This window comes from Temnothorax longispinosus, chromosome 3 (assembly GCF_030848805.1).
Source record: "Temnothorax longispinosus isolate EJ_2023e chromosome 3, Tlon_JGU_v1, whole genome shotgun sequence".
Lineage (NCBI taxonomy): Eukaryota > Metazoa > Arthropoda > Insecta > Hymenoptera > Formicidae > Temnothorax > Temnothorax longispinosus.
This window is the reverse complement of record NC_092360.1, coordinates 13,989,189-14,011,775: the sequence shown is the minus strand read 5'-3', so window position 1 is coordinate 14,011,775 and position 22,587 is coordinate 13,989,189. Positions and strand designations below refer to the sequence as shown.

General features: G+C 31.2%; 3 protein-coding genes across 5 annotated transcripts; 2 read left to right on the top strand and 1 right to left on the bottom strand.

Annotated features, from left to right (window-relative positions):
* Positions 1 to 913: 913 nt before the first annotated feature.
* Positions 914 to 3,690, top strand: Rpt3 (26S proteasome regulatory subunit Rpt3). Its single transcript, XM_071773277.1, has 6 exons — positions 914 to 1,088; positions 1,326 to 1,418; positions 1,847 to 2,180; positions 2,525 to 2,728; positions 2,822 to 3,086; positions 3,170 to 3,690. Exons 1-6 carry the CDS (start codon positions 1,056 to 1,058, stop codon positions 3,486 to 3,488), a joined length of 1,248 nt encoding a protein of 415 aa, XP_071629378.1. The 5' UTR covers positions 914 to 1,055; the 3' UTR covers positions 3,489 to 3,690.
* A 1,205-nt stretch (positions 3,691 to 4,895) lies between these two features.
* Positions 4,896 to 8,478, top strand: LOC139809558 (uncharacterized). The gene is made up of 8 exons (XM_071772510.1): positions 4,896 to 4,907; positions 4,993 to 5,122; positions 5,307 to 5,401; positions 5,731 to 5,938; positions 6,043 to 6,178; positions 6,374 to 6,523; positions 7,886 to 8,015; positions 8,116 to 8,478. The coding sequence occupies exons 1-8, from the start codon at positions 4,896 to 4,898 to the stop codon at positions 8,410 to 8,412; spliced, it is 1,158 nt and encodes a 385-aa protein (XP_071628611.1). The 3' UTR covers positions 8,413 to 8,478.
* On the bottom strand, positions 8,467 to 22,581 carry LOC139809968 (dnaJ homolog subfamily C member 5). 3 transcript variants are annotated; one of them, XM_071773278.1, is made up of 8 exons: positions 22,387 to 22,581; positions 21,158 to 21,296; positions 20,783 to 20,935; positions 20,332 to 20,463; positions 18,479 to 18,586; positions 17,509 to 17,562; positions 15,581 to 15,761; positions 8,467 to 11,414 (listed from the first exon to the last, which is right to left on the bottom strand). In XM_071773278.1, exons 1-8 carry the CDS (start codon positions 22,404 to 22,406, stop codon positions 11,347 to 11,349), a joined length of 855 nt encoding a protein of 284 aa, XP_071629379.1. In that variant the 5' UTR covers positions 22,407 to 22,581; the 3' UTR covers positions 8,467 to 11,346. The 3 variants fall into 3 exon arrangements, with proteins under 3 accessions (XP_071629379.1, XP_071629380.1, XP_071629381.1); XM_071773279.1 differs by lacking the exon at positions 18,479 to 18,586 and having other exon boundaries at positions 22,387 to 22,578; XM_071773280.1 differs by lacking the exons at positions 17,509 to 17,562; positions 18,479 to 18,586 and having other exon boundaries at positions 22,387 to 22,576.
* Positions 22,582 to 22,587: the final 6 nt, after the last annotated feature.

Genomic DNA, 22,587 nt, shown 5'->3' with positions numbered 1-22,587 from the left:
CTAGCATTAGTCATAGGCCGGTATTCATAGTTAAGGCCATTGCACGTAACAAAGTTTTAGTTTTAATCGTAAGGCCGTAAGAAAATAGACCAATCACACTTGATTATTCTTTGAGCGCGAGGAGAATAATCGACTGTGATTGGTTTATTTTCTTACGGCCTTACGATTATGGCTAAATCTTTGTTACGTGCAATGGCCTTAAGAGCCACCGCACAAGACTCTCGTATGGTCACGTAGCGTAACGTAACGTGAATCAACGCACAAGAAACGTATCGGTTAGAGCCTCCGCACAAGCTCTCGTATGGTAACGTAACGTAGATCAACGCACAAGAAACGTATAACGTCGTAACGGCCGTAACCAATACGTTTCTTGTGCGTTGGCTCACGTTATGTTACGCTACGTGACCATACGAGAGTCTTGTGCGGTGGCTCTAAAGGCCTTCACACATAAAATCGCATAAGGACGTAAAACGTAAGCGTAAGAAAATCGACCAATCCCAATCAAGTATTGTGCTGACCGTAACCCCAGTAGGGGAAAATACTTGATTGGGATTGATCGATTTTCTTACGCTTACGTTTTACGTCCTTACGGCATTTTATGTGTGAAGGCCTTAAGCGGGGAGCACACACTTCTGCACAACACATGTGCATAAGGAAATAGACCAATCAATTTTCTTATGCTTACGCATTATGCGTTGTGCAGAAGTGTGTGCTCCCCGCAGTCCCCGCTTAAGAAAATTGCGTGGTTCATATACATGTGCATAAGGAAATAGACCAATCAATTTTTTTGCTCGCTGTTGCAGCATTTCACTGCCCATAAAAACTCACCATAAAGTTTCCGAACGCAGCCTAGTGAGCGGTTGTGCTCCGATGCATCTGACACATCTTGGAGCTGGTTGTTCATGGTTTGTGACGAATGCTCAAAGATCTAAAGTCATTCAGTCCAGTCTCAGTGCTCTTTAGAACCATTTATATAGAACCGTTTGTTATAAATCGTTGGAGTCGACGCATTTGATATTCGACTAAATTAACTCGTACAGTCTTCTCAGACTATAATGGAAGAACTGGGCATTATTTTGCCCGATAAGGTATGTTTATGCTTCAGTTATATTAGCCGCATCTGCACGTCTGACTGAAAAATGACGGTAACCCCCCTTTTACATAAAACTATGCAATTATACTATACGCCTTTTGATGAGATTACGACTGATAATTTTAAATAATCATAAAATTTGTATACAATATACAATTCGCACACGCACACGTACAGCATACTCACAATCAGACACATACTCGTGTAAAATTGTTTTGTATTATATTTTTAGGATGTAGGTGAAATTGATTGCAAGCCAGCTGCTGGTCATTATACAGGAGCTGGAGATGAGCTGGACGTTGAAGATCTTTACACCAAATATAAGGTAGCGTAAGTTTTTATAATATATTACGTAATATACGTTGTATATTGTCATATATGTTCAAAATATATCTAGAATAATTATAAGAAAAACAATTATATTCCCTGTATATTTTATTTGATTATCTAATGACCAATTTCTTCACCGTCGGATAACTCTATCCTTCGGTTAACCTCACTCTTCATCTTTTTCTAAGGGGACAGTTAGAAAGAGATGAAGAGTGAGGTTAATCGAAGGATAGAGTTATCCAACGGTGAAGAAATTGGCCCTAAATGTCATTTTTTGTCAATTAAATTATTTTGTAGCAATATTTTTGACAATAAAGTTCATATAATACTTTGCACATTAAATGTTTTTACAAATATATATGTGTACATATATACATGTATAAAAGAATGCATGTTATAAATATGTTGTAATTTTTTGAGTAGAAACTACAGAGAATGCTGGAATTTCTGGAGGTACAAGAAGAATATATCAAAGATGAACAACGTAATCTGAAGAAAGAATATTTGCATGCTCAAGAGGAAGTTAAACGTATCCAGAGTGTTCCTTTAGTTATTGGGCAATTCTTAGAAGCTGTTGATCAGAACACTGGTATAGTGGGTTCTACAACAGGCTCAAATTATTATGTACGGATTTTGTCTACCATAGACAGGGAACTCTTGAAGCCTTCCGCTAGTGTAGCGCTTCACAAGCATAGCAATGCTTTAGTAGATGTGCTGCCACCAGAAGCTGACTCTAGCATTTCTATGTTACAAGCAGGTAATAATTTCAAGTCTTTTAAGTTTATACACAATATATAGGTTCTGAGACATTTAATCAGAAAAGAAATGTGAGTCAAGAAAAGGAGATAATAAAATCAACATTTGATCAGGATCTAAATCGAAATCGAAATGCTAGATCTACTACGTGCATATGATTTCATTTATTTAATATCTTTCTTTTTTATCGATGTCTTTATGCACGGTACGCGGCATTTTTTCTTAATGCCTTACTCGATTCTTTTCTTGGTTTTCTAAATATAAATATTACATTTTGAGATTAAATTAAAACAAAACAAAGGGATTGTAAATATGAAAGTGTAATGCATTTGCAATATATTACAGATGAGAAACCAGATATCCAGTATAGCGATATAGGTGGAATGGATATGCAGAAGCAAGAGATCAGAGAGGCAGTGGAGTTACCTCTTACTCATTTTGAATTATATAAGCAGATTGGCATCGATCCACCGCGAGGTGTACTTATGTATGGACCACCTGGTTGTGGAAAAACTATGTTAGCAAAAGCTGTTGCTAGACATACCACTGGTACTAGAGAAATCTCATAAAAAATATCTAATCTAGTTGCATGGCATAAAACATGAACGTTCTTCTGATCTTTCTTCATTTTCCATCTTCTAGCTGCCTTCATTCGCGTAGTGGGTTCTGAATTTGTACAAAAATATTTGGGTGAGGGACCAAGAATGGTGCGTGATGTATTCCGTTTGGCGAAAGAGAACTCGCCGGCTATAATATTTGTGGATGAGATAGATGCTATTGCTACAAAAAGATTCGACGCTCAAACTGGAGCAGATCGTGAGGTGCAACGTATTCTCTTGGAATTACTCAATCAGATGGATGGTTTTGATCAGACAACTAATGTCAAAGTTATTATGGCGACAAATAGGTGAGTCGAGTCTAACTCTGTTAAAAGTCTGTTTAATTTTATTAGGCAGTTATTGGTATTTATAAGTACTTATATTTTTGTAGAGCGGATACATTGGACCCTGCATTGCTTCGTCCTGGTAGATTGGATCGCAAGATTGAATTTCCGTTACCTGATCGTCGGCAGAAGCGCTTAATCTTCTCCACGATTACTGCAAAAATGAATTTGAGCGAAGAAGTAGATCTTGAGGATTACGTAGCACGGCCAGATAGAATTTCTGGTGCTGATATTAATGCTATCTGTCAAGAGGCAGGAATGCACGCGGTCCGTGAAAATCGTTACATCGTTTTAGCAAAAGATTTTGAAAAAGGTTATAAAAACAATATTAAGAAAGATGAGTCTGAACATGAATTCTACAAGTAAATCGGATAATATTCCGTCTTTCGGCTATATCTTACATATAATATATAGACAATGTTACAAGATTAAACTAATGAATACAATTGCTGTGTCCTCTATTGATTTTCTATCGTCTTTTTTGCTTGGCCTCGAGTAACATCTTTGTAATCCATCTAAGGAGCATGTGATTATATATTCCACACAATAAAGATTTAGAACTTGGTAATATTTTTTCTTTTCTTTACTAATTTATATGCCTATATTCTCATGCATGTTTTTTATAATACTTGTGGTGAGACATACAAAATACTATGAGAATACTTGGGAATAAAAAAAGAGAAAGGCCTATAGTATTTAAACAGTAAAATGTTTTTTTTTACTGGGAAAATAGTGCAACACTGGTGCACATTCAAATTTGACAAATTTTTATCAGTAGAACATTTAAACACTGAAAATATGTGAACCGATTTTTACATTAGATTAGAACAATAAAATTGCACTCCAGGGTGTACTAGTGTTGCACACTGGTTTTCCCATTCCCAATAGAAGACGCTATTTAGCCTAATTTACAATAGTTTATTCGACCTCGTTTACGCACTGAATGATCATTCCGTATGTACACTATATGTTTATAAGTTTGTGAAAAGTACAGTGAGATTATAAATTCGAATGTGAAATAAGTATCACATTTTATACAGTGGCAAAATCAAGGAATACTACAGCAAACTAACCTAATCTAACCTTCCAAAATATTAATGTTAATTATTATTTGATACGCTATATACTGTTTACACGATTGGTTTAAACTATAGTGTGTAAACTAGACCATAAAATGTTTTATCGTGAAGATCTTTTGGTGATGCTTATTTGTTCTTCAAGGAGATATATTTCGTGAAGCCAAATCATGTATGTATCAGTCTAATTGTAAGAATATATAAACTATATAATTTCAAACAGTTTTGCGTGTATTTGTAAGTATATGTGGACAGGGCATTGTGTATAGCATTAAATTGAATATTAATTAATTGTATTTTTTATCATTTAATTACATACATGATGATGATGATGATGACAAATATCAATAATGTTAAATTATTTGCGAGATTTTGGCAAAAGCTGAAATAAAAATTGCATTGAATTTAAAAGTATATAGAGAATATACATCTCTGATTGTCCAGAATATATTGATGTATGTCAATGTGTATGATATATATGTTAATCCATATTTTTGGAAGTTTCATGGATTAATTCATGTCCAAACACATATGATAAACTTTATGTTAAGAAAGTAGGGAAAATAAAAACTTCATATACACTTCCTATAAGTTTCCTATACGGTTCTATAGAATTGTTAAAAATATGCAAGAAATTGGGACAGAATCGATTATGTTGACACTTGTAAAAGCTATTTTTGAGTGTGCAACAAAAAAAATGGAATTAGCGGTAATTATATAGTAATAATACTATCACTTTGTTAGCGTGTTCGCTCTTATTATTAATATCATTACAATATGATTCATGATTTTAGGCGGCTTTGCCTTCCCTTATATCGAATCCTGAATTATCTCTAATCCTCACAACTGACGAAATGAATACAATAAACGATGTCTTAATTTTACGCAATATTGAATTTTGTCCTAAATGTTTACCGCAATCAGGTGATACGAGATACGAATCTTTAAAAAATACACCAATAATATCTTTTTAAAGATTTCTGAAATTGGTGTAATATTTGTTTTCCTTTCATGTGCAAATATGTGTGCCCTGAATCGTACGTGCCGTCATTGATGATTTGAAATTAATTTATAATTTATAATTGTAAAACTTATCTTTATACTTTAGCATTTATTAACAAGAATTCAAAGACGAGTGTATGCATTAAAGAAACTTGGTACGACATATCCAGATTTGACCATGCAGTTTGTAAGGCACTAAAGGTTGTCCTCCAGTCATTGATATTGTATCATTCGAAATTCGTATTTATTTATAAGAAGAAGAATATTAATTTTTGAAATACATCTCTATATACTCTATGAAAAATGTATTATTGGTTAGAAAAAAGAAAAAAATGTGTTAAAATCTTGTGCTGTTAATTAAAAGTCAAAATAAACCCTAGACAGCACACATGTCTAAAAGACATCGTAAAAACATCTTTAAAATGTCTTTTAGACACGTATGATAACTACAATAAATAATCTATTATAAAAAAAGGAGGTACCTTCTTTGTCTTAAGATATTTTTTAAATCATATATGTATTTTTTATAGATTCTTGATAAACGTATCGATGTTCTTCACACGAGTCCTCGACGTAAACAGATCTCAATGACATCGGGTTTATTTCTGTGCCACATTCATTATTTTTTAGAGCATGTTTCACGCAGAATGTATGTTATGCCGGGAGAAGGGAGAAGCAAAGAATTACATTACAGAAAATTCTGGCATTGTCAGAAGAAATCTATTGTAGATGTTGCCAGTAATTATATATATATACACACACACACACACACTATATAATTATAAAATATGTAATTTCTTTTTTCTCTCTTTTCTTTTCCCTCCTGGACATATACTTATAAGGATTTACTACGGATCTGGAGAGGCAACGAATTAATCATAGAAACACGCTCGAAGACATAGTCAAGCGATATAGAAAAAATATAGTCGCCATCGATGATATTGACAAAAGATGCAACGAATACGTTACAAATACAAAGTATCTCTACTCTCAAATCTCTTATTTATATTATATTCTACGCATCGCGGCCAAAAGTACACTATACATATATATATATTACTATAATATATAATATTATTGTTACGTATGAAACAAATATATGTTAAGCACGGCGTATACTTATATATACATATATAATAACGTGCTGTTTGTCTTTGCGCTTTATTTTAATAGTACGAGATATGAGAAGAAACAAATTGCTGTCTGCAAAGCGTGGGAATACGAGCGAAATGAAATGCAGGTAGCATTGGGAAATGTTACCGATGATCTCGAGTTCTTAAAAGACGTAAATATGAAATTAGGAGAAACAATCCGTAAGCGAAAGTATGTGTGCATTAAATTTATAAATTAAACATATTTCTTTATTATACAAGGTGTTAAACGGGTAAATTTGAAATTTGAAAGGATTTAGGATCTCAAAACAAAAAAATTCCTCTGGAGGGGTATGCTACTCGCAAACGTGTTTCGTTTAAGAGATATTGATTTCTGAAGTTACAGAACTATTAGGAATGAATAATTTTAAAATAATAAAGGTAACTTTATTCTCTTTACTGCTAAGCAGTGATCAAAATTTATCGTAGTCAAAATTAAAACATCTATTCTCTTTTGATTACTACTAAACAGTAATTAATCGAAATTTCCAGTAATCAAAATTAAATTATAATTATTCTCTTTGCTGCTTAACAGTAAGTCACAGTCTACAATAGGTGTTTTAAGCCCTAAGCTTTAAGAAATTGTTCAATCACAGTTGAATTTGAGGAGAATAATTGACTGTGATTGGTCAATTTCTTAAGGCTATAGGGCTTAAAACACCTATTGTAGATGGGCACTAATCAAAATTAAAATAATTATCCTCTTTACTGCTTTACAGGTCGAGTAATAAAAATTGTAGTAAGTATTAAATATTTTGTTCAAAATGATGACTTTTTCCAACCTGGAGACAAGCGTTGCACCCATATGAATGAGAGAAAACGAGTGGCTGACTGAAATTGTGCGTCTGTTATTATTTCTTTACACGCTTGCATTATCTACCGATTGAAGGCACTTATTAACAGGCATTTTATAAACTTTTTGCTCGAGAACACCCCATACGAAAAATCTATTGACGTGTTTTAAATCATTTTGAACAAAATATTTGATATTTAAATTTTGATTACTGTAAACCAATAAAGAGAATAATTATTTTAATTTTGATTACTCTGTTAAGCAATAAAAAGAATAATATTATTCTATGAATACAGAAAACGGGCTAACTAAGAACCAAGCGAGGTAAATGATGCGCGAAAGCTTTTATTTTTATTTTATATATTTTCCAAACTTGACTACGCGCCGACTAAATTTGTCAGACTTGAAACACAGCTCCGGTTGGAGTAGTTTTAATATTATTCTAATTTTGATTACTGTAAAACAGTAAAGAGGATAAATCTACATTATTTCGAAATTATTCATTCTTAATAGTATTCTGTTTTCTGTATTTTTTCATTTAAAACTTCAGAAGTCAATATCTCTTAAACAAAGTTCGTTTTACTTGAACTTAAACGATGTTTACGAGCATACCTCCAGAGGAAAATTTTTTTTGTTTTGAGATCCTAAATTCATATTTCAAGTTGGCCGTTTAACCTGGGAACACTCTGTATATGTATGCATTTATGTAATTTGTAATCGCGCGCGCATTATTATATATAGATTGACGACCGAATCAAAGTTATTGGCAATAATGATTAAGTACGATACAGAAATTGGCAGTAGATGTAAAACGTTGGAAGAGCTTAACGAGGTATACAAATATAACGAGCTGGAGAAACACGATTTAGAGGTGATATTTTTCTGTATAATTCATGCATTTTACGCGCGCGCGGCGCATATGCAGACGAGCAGAAAAAGTGTATTGGCGCAGCAATTTAACTCCATTGCAGAAAGAGATGAAACGACAAGAGGAAGCATACCTTGTTTTTATTAAACGGAAAGAGAAAAATGGAATAACACATTTCTATAAATCTTTAGCTATGTTCGAACAAGCACACTCCGCGAGGATTATTCAACGTTGGTGGCGCAAGATTTTCTGGGATAGAAAAGGAAAGGAAGAAGTTGAGAAAGAAAAGAAAGTAATTCGCGTGTATTTTACATTGCGTCAAAGTCATATTATGTATAGGGTTTACTTCAATGATTTATCACCGCGATTTCTTTTTACTCATTTTAATGAATATCTCTAAAGTTTTACCAAATCTTGAAATTAGAAAAAAGAAGTACAAGAAAAATCCGAAAAATTATACATATTAGTATGTTTATTGATCCAATCTAATTTATTTACATTTCTTGTACAATGCTGGCTTTACAATAATTCCTTGCTTCTTTTATTTTAGGTACAACATTATTTTTAGTTACAATAATTAAATCTTGGTATGTATAATATATTATGACATACATCCATTATGCAAACATAGTATATTCGAATACTATATTAAATAGAAGCATGCTATGCAATAAACGTAATTATATCTAAATATGCAGAGAACTTGGTTACGCGATTGTTATTGATGACATTATCGAAACAGGTAACTGAACGAATATATATGCAGATTTTTCAATTAAACTTTCTCTTTCAATCTCTCTTCTCATGTATATTTATATATATATAATACTTATTTTACTGAGAACATTCCGTACTTTTGAAATTGATACAAGGGTACACATTAGCGAGGAATAAATAAGTCACAAATAAATAAATAAATATACACTTAATACAGAAATAAAGTTTGATTGAAAGCTACCGTTTTATAAATTAAAGTATTGTAATATAAATTGTAATGTGTTGTGTAATTATTTGGTATAAATTCAACACTATTGCTTGAAACAATTGTGATTAAGGCTCCTGATCTCTCATCACAGCTATGTCGAATTCTTTCTTATTGTATGCGATGAAGATAAGTTTATTTTTTTTGCATATTTTTCGTGTTTGATAGTACAGATGGGTCGCGAGATACCCATTAAGATATATCGAAGACACCTTTTTTTCGGCTAATCACGGGCTAATAAATAATTTTAAATCTCCAACTGTCTCACGCGAATTGTTTTCGCTGGAAACAACCCAAACAGCACCATGCCACCATATCCAAAAGCGGGACATAAGACGTCTAAAAGACGTCTTGGGATAAAATACTGACAATGAGTATAAACTGAATTATATGTTTGTTATTATATTTACTAATTATATCTACTAATGTAAGATAATAAAAGAAGGAAATACATTTTATCAATCAATTTATAGTATAAATTTATAGTATGAAAAAAGAATTAATGTAATTTCTCGCTTTCGATATCATTATTCAATATATTGGAACTACAGTGGATTTGGTATAACAAAAAATTAAACAATTTTTTGAAATAAGTTTCAAAAAAATCTTTCCTAGATTTCTTCGAGCATATTGATCTTATAAAAAATTCAGGCAATTTTCGTATATTACGTTCAGTCGATTTATCTCACACTTTTAGGTAATAATGTAAATTACATACGATTATTATTCATCACGACTGTATGTAATATGTTCATATTGTGTTTTACATTGTTGGAACTTGAAAGTATTTTTGCACGTTGACAATATTTACGATCACACATTTGGACAATACAGATAAATATCTATAATTAAAGAAATCTTATTACAAACATGCAGTATTATTTAATCGATGCGTGTGTCCAAGTGCGTAACGTGAAAATTTAGATTAACCGACAAATACATTACATGACATTATATTTTTAGAAAAAGTTACGTCTAAACTTCGCGCCTTGTACCTTCTAAAAGATGTTATAGAATACATTACATCAAGACACGTTCTAATCTTTTCATCTCCATCTAATAGTCATACACGTATTCATAAAAATTATTCACACGCGAATTTTTTACTGTTATTAACAATTACCAAAATACGCACATTGCAAATGTGGGATCAATATAAATAAACATACAAATGTACGATATTTTTTAAAATAAATTTGAGTCAATTCTTTCTTAGAAGTGCGTCTCTTTCTTAAATTTAATAATAAATATATGTCGATCATCACGATCAAGATTAAATTTTCATTAAAGAAGAGCATGCTTAATCTTTAGAAAGTTAAAAAGCAGGAGTTTATTAATTAGGTTCTAGACAGGTGTTAAACGTTACACAACTTTGTAATTAGGCTTCCAACGAATAGCTGACTTAAAATTTATTAAAAAATGATGAATGACTTACGTTTTCTACATTATGTATAATTATATAGTCAATTATACAATTATATAGTATATTATAGTCAAATATTACATTATCTCAAGAACTTAACTGGAGACGGGTGGGTGGATCACAAGATATCAATAACTATGTGCAAACATTCTAGAGAGAAGAAAAACATTATCTTTCGTTATATATTACTGAGTAATTTTACGTTTTACAATTAGTATAAGAATTCATATTTTTTATCAAGGCTTCATCTTATTTTACTTTTCGCTCATATGTGCTAATCTTTTAAAAATTTTATTATAGGAACACACAAAACATTAAAAAAAAATAATACTTTTCAAATTGGGAAAGTTTAAGTATAATGCATACCTTGATGTATAAGAAAATTGTAAAATAGTATAGGTTCCTGTATAATGGAAGATCACTGTGTTAAATTACGTAGGAGAATGTCGCTCATTTGCTGCAACAATTAAGGACATAATTCAACATCAAAGTTTTTCAGAAAATGAGTTCGAACATTTTAAGTTAAAAAAATTTTGTAATATTATTTTTAAATGCGACTTTAATGTAATACCTGATTGTAGGGGAATAAAAATATCATTAGCTCTTCATTCAAAGATCCAAGGACTTGTTTGATTTGTTGCAAACAATTCGAAAATGATAATTTTTGTGTTATGTCGTTGTTGTAGCAAATGAGCGATACATACCTATATCGAGACCATTTAAATAAATATAACGTAATAACGATTTACAGAATAATATACAGACTGTATATACAAAAAACGAAAAGGAGGAAAAGTTATAATGCTAAACCGATCACCGTCTATTTTATCAAGACAATCAATTTATGATCTATGTTAATGAGCTATTGTAGAGATCCGGCACTATAAATATGAATTTAATGTTTATGATGGATTTTTCACGTATTCAGTCTACCATCTGGTTGGTCCGGTGTCACTTGTAGCTGCATTGGCTCCTACGAATGGATTTGTGGCAGCCGCTACATAAAAATATTATATTAGTGATAAAATGGCAGAAGGAGATATATTTAAAAAAAACTATTTTTTATTCATTTCACTATCATCAGCATGTACTTAAAAAATAAAATTATATTTCCATTATAATATTTTTTTCTTGTTCATGTGGTGGAGAACTCATCCCCCAAAGTTGTACAAGTATTTCTGAATCACCCTGTATATATAGGGTGTGACTAAAATAAGGGGAAAAACTTCAAAAACAACACACAGGTTTCATTTTCTTCACTTTTCAAGGTAGTCTTTCTCTTTTACAATGCAGCTGCGTTATCGGTCCGATAATTTATTCCGCGTCAAAAAAATCTTTTAGCTGCGGGCGCATTCACTCTCGAACAGGTGCGATGACTTCCTCATTACAGGTGTCCTAAAAACGTCCGTTTTTTAAAAACTTTCGGATCCTATCGAATTTCCATCTCTTTGGACCATTGAAAGAGTTATTAGGCTGTTTTGGCAGCCATCCGTAATAGCCAAAAGATTTTTTTACGCAGAATACGGAAGTTGTCGGACCGATGGCGCAGTCACATTGCAAAAAGGAAGGAGACAGCTACCTTGAAAAATGAGGTATCTGAAACTTGTATGTTGTTTTCGCTTTCTTTGTAAATAATCAAATTATCATTTATATTTGAACACTCCTCGTTTTTATTTTTTCTCTCGCAAATGCAATATCTAGTTTTTTGAAATAAAAACTTGGCTTCTATAAGCAGGGCAGATAAACAAAGAGAATAAAGTAACATAAGATTATACGATTAAATAATGATTTGTATCTTGGTCATTTTTAACGTTTAAAAGTAAATAAAAAAGAAATAATAAATTCATATGAAGTAAAATGTTGAGATACAGAGGATCGTATTACTTATAAGAAAAATTTGGTATGCGTGTTGATTATAATTAAGTTTAATTTCTTAGGAATAAATTTGCGTTCTTTATAGTGATTAAAATACCTGTGCATCAGGTGTCGTCTCGATACACATTTTAAATGCGATTTTTTGCTACTTGTTATCAAAAGTTGGATACAGGGTGTGTCCCATTTTAATCGATCACCCCCGAAAATTTTTTTATTTGTGATTCTAGAAAAAAAATGCTTTAAACGAAAGTTGTTTTTTTTTAGAATCACAAATAAAAAAGTTTTTGGAGTGATCGATTAAAATAAGACACTCTGTATATAGCCTCTACATACACGCACGCGCGCGCATTTTTATGAAATTTCTAATCATTCAAATTTTTGTCTCATCAAACTTGTTTCATTAGAAAGATATTAAACACCAAAAGTACGCATATTATGAAAATTTTACTGATAGTAAAAATAAAAATGAAGGACTGGAAATAATAATAAGAAAATTATAGCGTGCAATCACGTAGTGTATATTTGTCTATAACAAAATAATATGATTCATATGAATTACACATTTACCCAAACATACAAATTGCGAACTAAAATAATTCCAGTAAATTTTCTTAAAATAAATGTTATAAAATATAATCATGATTGGAAAATCATACCATAAGTTATTGAATCTGAATATTGTAATATTTGAAACATCGAAATGCGTAAAAGTGCAAAGAAGGATGTGTGAGATATGATAATAATATAGCATAAAACTATATTATTTATATGTATATACATCGATCAATCAATCAACCATCAATCAATCAGTTAATCATTCAATGAATCTATCTACCTATCTATCTTTATATAGATATAAATAGCTTTATATAGATATAAATAGTATACACAGAGTGTATCGAAAGGTAAGGTCAACCAACTAGGAAGTGAAAGAGGGGAGCCTGAGTAGAATAAAAAAAATATATAAACTTTTGTCGTATTCTTCGATGTAAAGCTTCAAACAAACCTATTAAGATGTCTTCGTCGTGATAATTGTATCTGATATTCTCCCTCAACTGCAGCAGCATTGCTACCATAAAGATAATACATATCGGAATAATCCTCGTTGCTAAACATGTTTTCTTTTTGTGATCGCGATGTATGTAATTTCCTGTATACGAGTACTTGGTTCACTTCTCCACTTTTTCTTTTAGTATTGTTTGTTGTAGTGAACACAGTCCTCTTTTAAATGAAACACAGAAACATGACGACAGCAGATATGGACAGATTATGGACGCGGTAAACACAATTAATTGGATCATAATATTACACGCTCAGTGTTTAAAACATATTTAGCAACGAGGAATATTGCGATATGTATTATTCTTCTCTTCTTTCACCTTCTAGTTGGCTGACCTTACCTTTCGATACACCCTGTATATACACACGAGGTCTGTTCCGAACTTTTGTCTTCACAATTTTTGGGAGTTTACATACAACTTATTCAGTTTCTTGTCCTCTTCGAAAAATATGTTCCTTCTCCTGTTGATACACCACTTCCAACACCGTTTCCATTTCTGGAAGTAATCCTGATACGTGTTTCTCGGAATCGCGCGCAAGCCCGTCTGCAAATTTTCCTTTAGAAATATCTTTCAGTGTTGAATTCTTTCAACATGGATTTTGTTTAAAAAAAAAAATTCGCAAGAGCCAGGTCCAGAAAATGTTAGAGCCTGAACTGTAGAAAGACAATTTATGGCTCCCTCGTCACGACAATGTGCTCACAGATCCATCGCTGTTGATTCGTCACTTCTGCACCAAAACAAAGATGATTGTGTTTCCTCAGCCTCTCGAATCTCATGACCTGGTTCTCGCAGACTTTATCCTTTTTTCCAAAACTGAAATTCACATTGAAAGACCGAAGATTCAACACAATTGAAGACATCAAGGAAAATTCGCAGACGAACTTACGCACGATTCCAAAAAACGTGTACCAGGATTGTTTCCAGAAGAGAAAACGGTGTTGGGAATGGTGTATCAACCGAAAAGGAACATATATGTCGAAGAAGACAAGACTGAATAAGTTGTAAGGAAGATATATTCTTTTATTAATTTTAGACTGAATTTACTTTAAAAGAAAATTTAAGACGTAGTTTCAAAGATGAATGATACAAAAAAATTGAAAAACTGCAATAAATGATGACATCTCTTGGCATTTTTGCCGTGAATGAAAGAAAGTAAATTTGTCATTAAAAAGACATGTCTATTGTATTGAAGGTATTGAAATATCAGAGATTTCTTTTTATTGATTTCCTGACTAATTTAGAGTCGATTTTTCCTAGCGAATATATATATATATATATATATATATATATATATATATATATATATATATATATATATATTCTTTCTTTGTATATTCATTTTGTAGTTTAGGGATTACGAATGTGTTATCATTAAGCGTATCCCTGTTTTTTCGATACGTATATTTACGTTGTACATATATACTTCTGTGTATACAATTATGTAATATTCATTGTAAATTAGCTAATTAAAGTGTATATTCATATGTTTTTGTTTACTACACGAATTATATGAAGAAAGTACGTATCGGCAAGTACGAAACTCTCATAAAATATTTAATATTATATTTCGATGGAAAAAAAACGTTTGCGTTTTCTCATTTTCTTTTCTCATTTTACTTTCTTGTCATTAAGAACAGAGATCTCTGCTTGATGCGTGGAAGCACGTATTATTTTTTTTAGTACAGTTTTAATCATTTCTATCTGCGATTGAAACCCAATGTGGGTAATTTTGCTCTATATGAAAAAAATAACTAAGGAAGGATACTGCTTATCTATAATTATCGCCAAATTTTATATACATTTTTAAGCAATAAATCTATATTTATAATGGAATTTTAAGTAACCATCTCTTAATTATATAAGAAACATTGGCATAATTTAAAAAAAAATTGCTTTAGCATCTTTGTTAATGTCTTCTTCAATGCATACTCACCGACAGGAATGCTGGGACACATATACATATATACGGAACATATGTATATATATATATATATTTGACATCGATATCGAAATATTCGAAATGTCCAGGCACACCTGTCAGTCAGTGTACTAAAATCGCTATCGATGTGAAAAAGTGATAAAATATATTAATTAACAAAAAGAGTGGGCGAGAAGAAATTGAATGAATGAATTTGGACGAGAAACGTGAATTGGATGATCAATGACAATATGCAAAAGATAAAACTTGTAATATGCACTCGCTACTATGTTCAAGAACTTGTAATACCAGTGGTATAAATCACACGTTCACCGCCGCTGTTTAGGTTCGTGCTTTCGTTAGCCGTCGACGTTGGTGCCGCTGATCCTGGTGCAGGCATGGCAAATATTGGTTGCTGTGTATTAGATGTATTTTGTGATCCACCACTTTGAGGTTGAGCTGTCACAGCATCATCATCGCTTTCATCTTCCTGTGAAAGTACATTTTGGAAAATATAATATCTCTCATTAGACCATTTATTTGTAGAAAAGTAGCTGTTTGAAATATACATTTTTAGTTGCACAAATAATAAGAATTTATTATTCATTTTTTTTATCTTGCGAGAAATAATAACATTTCTCGTTTTTCTTTTTTTATAATTGTATAATAAAGAATAAAAAATTTTATATCTGAAATCATTTAAATTGACATTCTGTGAAATTTTTCTCTAATTTTGTTTTTATACATAGATATGATATTTTACATCTTTAAATATTGTTTCGATTTTTGAATAATTTTATTTCTATCTGTGCAGTATTTTTCATTTTTATATTCATACCAAGTCAACCTTTACATCATAATTACTTTTTATAATTTTAACTGTATTTTCTTGAGTGACATGTTTGAGGAATATTTGTGAGAGGATTGTAATAAGGAAATGGATTTCACAATTTAAAAAATATAGATTTCATCAATTATTAATTTAAAACTTTCAAACTAGTAAAACTTGATCGTAGAGTTGAAGAAATGGACAGTATGAAAGAAAGACAGAGAAAGCAACATGTATTTATTTTAAGGACCGTCTACAATAGCCGTAAAGAGTATGCAGTAAGACGTAAGCTGTAAGCATTGCTCAATCACAGTCGATTATTCTTAAATTGTAAAAATCCCATTAGTCAATAGCTTACTGCTTACGTCTTACTATATACTCTTACGGCTATGGTAAACGGTCCTTAAAATTTTCTCATTTGGAGGCATTTGTTCGCATTCTGCTTCTCTCTCTGTGTTTTCTAATAAAGGACCCCGCACAAAACCAATGGAAAAGTGGCCCCAGTCAAATTGGCTTAAGTTTTAGTATGATGAAGTACAGACTGACCTGATCAAAAGTCTCAATGGCTGCAAGTTCAGAAAATAAACAGTTTCCGAGATACTTGGTCTCAAAGTGTTGAAATCGACGATAATGGTTCATGAATGAAAAATCCCAATAAATGCATGTATATCTTCAAACATGCTGACCATCTTAAAACTGTCTGATACATATCAGAAGAACCTTCAGACGTGTTGCAAAGCTTTGAAAATAGGGCTTTTTTATTTCAAAACTTCAGCCAATTTGACTGGGGCCACTTTTTCATTGGTTTTGTGCGGGATCCTTTATGTTTAGGATAAAATATCTCTCCTGGTTTTTTTTCATGAATATGTGATATAATTTCTTGATCTCAAATAGTAAGGAAGATGCATTATTGAAACAAAAATAAAAGCAAGATATATCGACACTTTCTTGACAGAATGAGAAATTTTACGTTTTGCAAGAGATTTAGATCTTTACGTATTAAAAAGATTAAATAACGGTTAAAAATGTTAATAGTTCTAATGCAAAAAATTATACAAATCACCAATCACGCGCAATTATATATATATATATAAAATAAAATTTAATAACAATAAATTTATCTAAGAAATTGCCATGTACAATAACTACAGATACATCATGCATTTGTGCGGAATGGGCGCTACAATAATTCATTTTTTACATGGTTTATTAAAGAAAAATAGCAGTGCGCGCGAATATTATGAAAAAATATGATTAAGGAAACTACTATTGTGCTTTGCGCAAGATCTGTGCGAAATCGTTCCGACATAATATTCGAACAACAACAAAAATAGAAAGCATTATTTACGATTAACTATAGCAAAAAGAAAGAAAGGTAACTCAAATCTCGAGCATTATGAAAACTTACCTTGCCAAAACCTCGCGGTTGATTTGTCACAACAGCCTCTGGATTCAGGTTCCGCTATAATACAATAATAACATAAACAAAACCGCTAAACTATGTAAGACTTTCTGTAAAACGAAACATAAATTAACATGCGTGACAACAAGGATTCATGCACTTTTAGTTGCTATTTCAAGTAACAGATATACAGCGATCTATATTGAATTTGTTGAATAAATAGATAATTCTATACGAAAAGAAGTGATGAATTAAAACTAGCAACAATAATGCAATTAGATGAATGTATTCTTGTATGCAAGAAATATTTTTAATTAAAAAGCGCAAGAAATTTCGTTTGACGCCATCTATAATAAGAACAATGTCTTATTTCAGTTGTGTGTCGATACGAATATATAGAGACAACTATCAATGTGTATAAAGCCGGGCTCATGTTTGCATGTACATACGTATAATCATGATATAACGGAAAAGGGAATGATTCTTTGTGAAAAAATGTAGAAAAATATTTACTAAAGAAATTTAAATAAAGTAATTTAAATTACAAGAAAAGTTATGTATAAAATTACCTTTATTTCTTCAATAGAACGTTGTATCTTTTAACACATATTTCCGATAGCCGCGAATGAGACTACTCGCTGGTGTATAAAGTCCATAAGTCAAAGCAAATTGTCATTTATCAAGATTACAAAAGCGTAGATATATCATTCATTTCTCTATGCTTAAAGTTATTTTTATAAACAATAAAGCATTTTACAAGATTTTATTCTACATTTTTTCATGAAGAAACTTTTTTGATTGTACTACTAGTTCAGAAACATCCCCTTCTGTGCGTGCGTGCGGGTGTGCCTAATATTAAAAATTAAGTTTTTATAGCTAAAACTTTCAAGAGCTGTGCTAAGTTGATATAAAGCGTTTATAGTGTTTATAAAAAGATAACAAATACAATACTTGCAATTTTTAGATGAATACAAACTTTTATGCATACGTCGATCATATGTAAGTTGCATGAACTCCTTAAATCGCTTGTTTTCACAATTAGATATTTACTAAGATATTCTTTCCTCGCTGACATGCTTTCCAACTATGTGCCAGAAATTTATGCATAAATTATAAAAGAGAGTTTAAAGCTTATATCTCAATATTTTTCCAATTCAGCCATATATTTGTATCTACGTGCGTGTATTGCATTTAGTTAGATTAATATTAATGGCATTTAATTGTATTGCTGAGTTTAGATGTTCATTGTTATATAGTACAGGATTTATAACAAGCCTGTCCAAGTTCATCGAACGAGAGAATCTGTTATGCCTATACCTGCAATCGTTCACGTCATCGTAAGTCTTTCTACTTTCTACCAATGCAACTAACCGATCTTACAATTAGTGCATGATACGACGCCTCCACACGATAATTTATGATTAATATTAACGTCTGTTTCTTAATTGCTTCTTCTCCATTTCGCTCAGCGAGACAGGGAAACGTTTTGCGAGCAAAAACTTGGACAGGCCTAATTTAAGATAACTCGCTAAACAGATAGTGTCTTCTGTCGACTAATTAAAGATAAGATTATAGATGCTACGGCTGAGATCTCAATGACAGCATATTGATAATTTTTTGCCTTAAAGTAACTGTCAATAGAATATTTTAAAGCAGGGAAAAAGTGTAGATATCAATGCTTATTTCCTTAATTACATCCAAAATCTTTTTTTTTTCTTTAAGATGTATTATATTAATTTTTATAATATATCGAAAAAGAAATTACATTCTATTGGTCATATACAAAGAAGATCTAAATTCACGTCAAAGAATTCATGGAGTTGACAGAGAAAGAATGGATATTTGAAACATTAGCTCTCTCTTCAATAATAGTAAACGGAAGGTTTAAAAAATTATAGCAGTGATTAATGGACTACAAAATGCTAAATCTATAGTCAGGACAACAGATATTTTTAGCCTTTCCATGTAAGTTATAGTGTAGAAGTAATCGTTTACTTTTTCATGCAGCGTAGATTATAAACATTTTAGCAATGTATTAATTGACTGCATAAAAGTCAAGCTTTCATTATTATACATGTAACATGCACTGTACGAGGGCAAGTTAAATTTAAAATTTAAGTCCAAGTGGGTATAATATGTAGTATATTATAACGTGTCGTTATATCTTTGCCTAATTTCTTATACTACTAGGCAACAAAAGAGAACAGGAGTGTCAAAGAAAGATGTATGTAAAAGGAAGTAATACCAGAGGTTGCATATGGAAAAAATTACGAAAAAAAAGTAGAAACATAATACGTAACTTTTCTCATAATTTGCATATAATCATATCAAAGGTTGCTAAAGTACATATATTTTTGGATAGTATGATTCAAGTTTAGAATTAGTTAGGATATCAAAGATTGGTAATAATGAATTTTCAAAAAGCCAATAGAAATAAGAAGAAAAATAGAAAGTTCTTAAGTCGGCTTGGTATGGCAATAGATAAAAATTTTCTTATGCTTACATTACTCTTTTACATTTGCTAATGTTAACCTCTTTTTTTCTACTGTTTATCCATATAATATATTGTTACGTATATTATGTATTTGACTTTTTCATATCTGCTTAGTTTTAATATTTGTACAAAATCTATAGCCCATTCTACAATAGCCGTAAAAGTATGCGTTAAGACGTAAGCAGTAAGCTATTGACTAATGGGATTTTTACAATCCAAGAATAATCGACTGTAGTTGGTCAATTTTTACTGCTTACGTCTTAACGCATACTTTTACGGCTATTGTAGAATGGACGCTTATCACAAAAAATTAATGAGAATGTGAACATTTTTACCTGTAAATTATGATATGCACCGCTATCTTCAGGAGGAGCTGGTTTGCATTTACCGCAACAGAAATAGCAACAGCAGCAACAACAGCAGCAACAATAACAACCAGTAATTAGTCCACAAATTATGAACAGTGCCTGTAAAAAAAACCAATATTCTTAGACTATAGTGTCAATGTTTATTTATTAAAGTTAATAATATATCAGTTTTTCAATGAGATTGGCATAGTATATAAAAAAATGTATTTACAATAATTATCTTAAATGTTGGATTGCTTCATACACTTAATATTTTACATATTTATTTAAAAATGTATATAAGTTACATATAAACCGCTTAAATAAATATAAATATATATATATATATATATTTAAATATTGAACATAAAATATAATTATTCTTATGTCACAAAAAATATTTTAGAAAAACATCGGTCAAAGTAATTTATGCTTTTACCTTGCACCATCCAGAGGTAACAACAAAATAGGCGTTAACATTTTCTTCTCCAAATTGCTCTGCGACGTATAAACCAAGAGATCCATAGTTATCATATATATTACGTTTCGTTAGATCTGTCAGTATAGCGTGCGCCCTATTTATTTCTTTAAACTGTAAATATTCAATTACAAGATATTATATTTTTGTAAGAGATATAAATAAAAGTTATCAATATTGTGTAAAGAAAACTATGAGAGAAAGAAAAACATTTGCGCAATATATTTGAGTTCGTAAAAATTTTCTTTCTCAAGAAAGCTTAAAGAGTTATAATGCTATTCAAGTTATAAAAATTAATCATTTTTAGAAACATTATAAATTATAAATTAAAGTAACCTTTTCAGCTGCCTCTGGATTGTTAGGATTTTTGTCAGGATGATATTTCAGGGCCAGTTTTCTATACGTCTTTTTAATTTCTTCTGAAGTAGCAGTTTTCGGAACTTCTAAAGTCTGATAGAGGGAATCCCCTGCTGTACTGAAGAATAAATAGACATAAGTGAAGAAATTAATCGAGAAATCTTTAATAAGTTAAGTTGCGTAACACGATCAATCTATCGTTAATCAGTATTACAAAACTATTCATCTATATCATTAATATTGCGGAAAGCAGGGATCTGAAATCGACTTCTTAGATAGGCAAATCAGTCAGAAACAGATTTTGCTAAGTATCTGTTATAAATTTTATTGACAATATATTAATAGCAGAAAGATAATAGAATCTGCTAGCGAAATATGACGACACATTTATTGCAGCAACCATACAGAATCTGTCAGTTTGTAACTATTTAAATAATCTATTCTGTTTAAATGGATAAACTAATGAGATTCTGTTTGATTTCTATTAATAGTAACAAAAATGCAATTAATGCGGACTCAGTTAATGGTATTGACTGTAATATTTTACTCCAATCTGTTGGAAAAAAAAACTGCCAGTACGCCGCTACATTTTCCTTATTAGATTCAAAATGGCTTTAAATAATTTCAGACTACTGTTCAAAATTATTTGTATTTTTACATTTACGTTACAACGAGTATTATTCTGAATATAAATAACGGTTGATAAGGTGAATAGGAAGAAAATAATGTTAAAAAGCGAAAGAATCATGACACAGAATTATAAGATTGTCGTACAAAAATATCGCAAATATTACAGAATAACCTATGAAATGTTCAATTAGACAGAGATTTACGAAACACCTTTATATTCGGATATTTCGTGCTGTAACGTGTGCTCTTGAAGATTTTTGCGTGAATTTCTATTACGCCTAAGCAATGTACACACGTTATCTCTTTATATCTATAAAATCTCTATATATTTTACGCAAGTAGATACGTGGATATCAACCGGCGAAAAGATAAAGAAAAAAAGTCATGAGGGTTATTTCGAGATGTCATCGTTAATTAATCCGTTTTCAAAAGAAACAGGTATATCGATGATTAATTAATTGAACAGTTTAACAGAGCAATCGTGCCTGTTAAAACCAATAAGGTGTGCAAAAAGGTAGATGACAGCGCATAGTCGCAGCGTTGGGCGTCTTCAATGTCGCGACATATTTCCTACTTACGACATTTTTCTCCTGTCCATGGCGAACCAAGTTCCGTGGATCGGTCAATTTCACACGCGAATTATCCAAACGATGAAGTTTGTCCTCGATCGATTTTTCTCAATGATACTATACGAACATTTCCTTCGATGTGTCGTGTGAAAATGCGCGCATTCTTTCAGCTTTCAGCAGAAGTGTTCCGGAGCACCATCAGCAGCATAC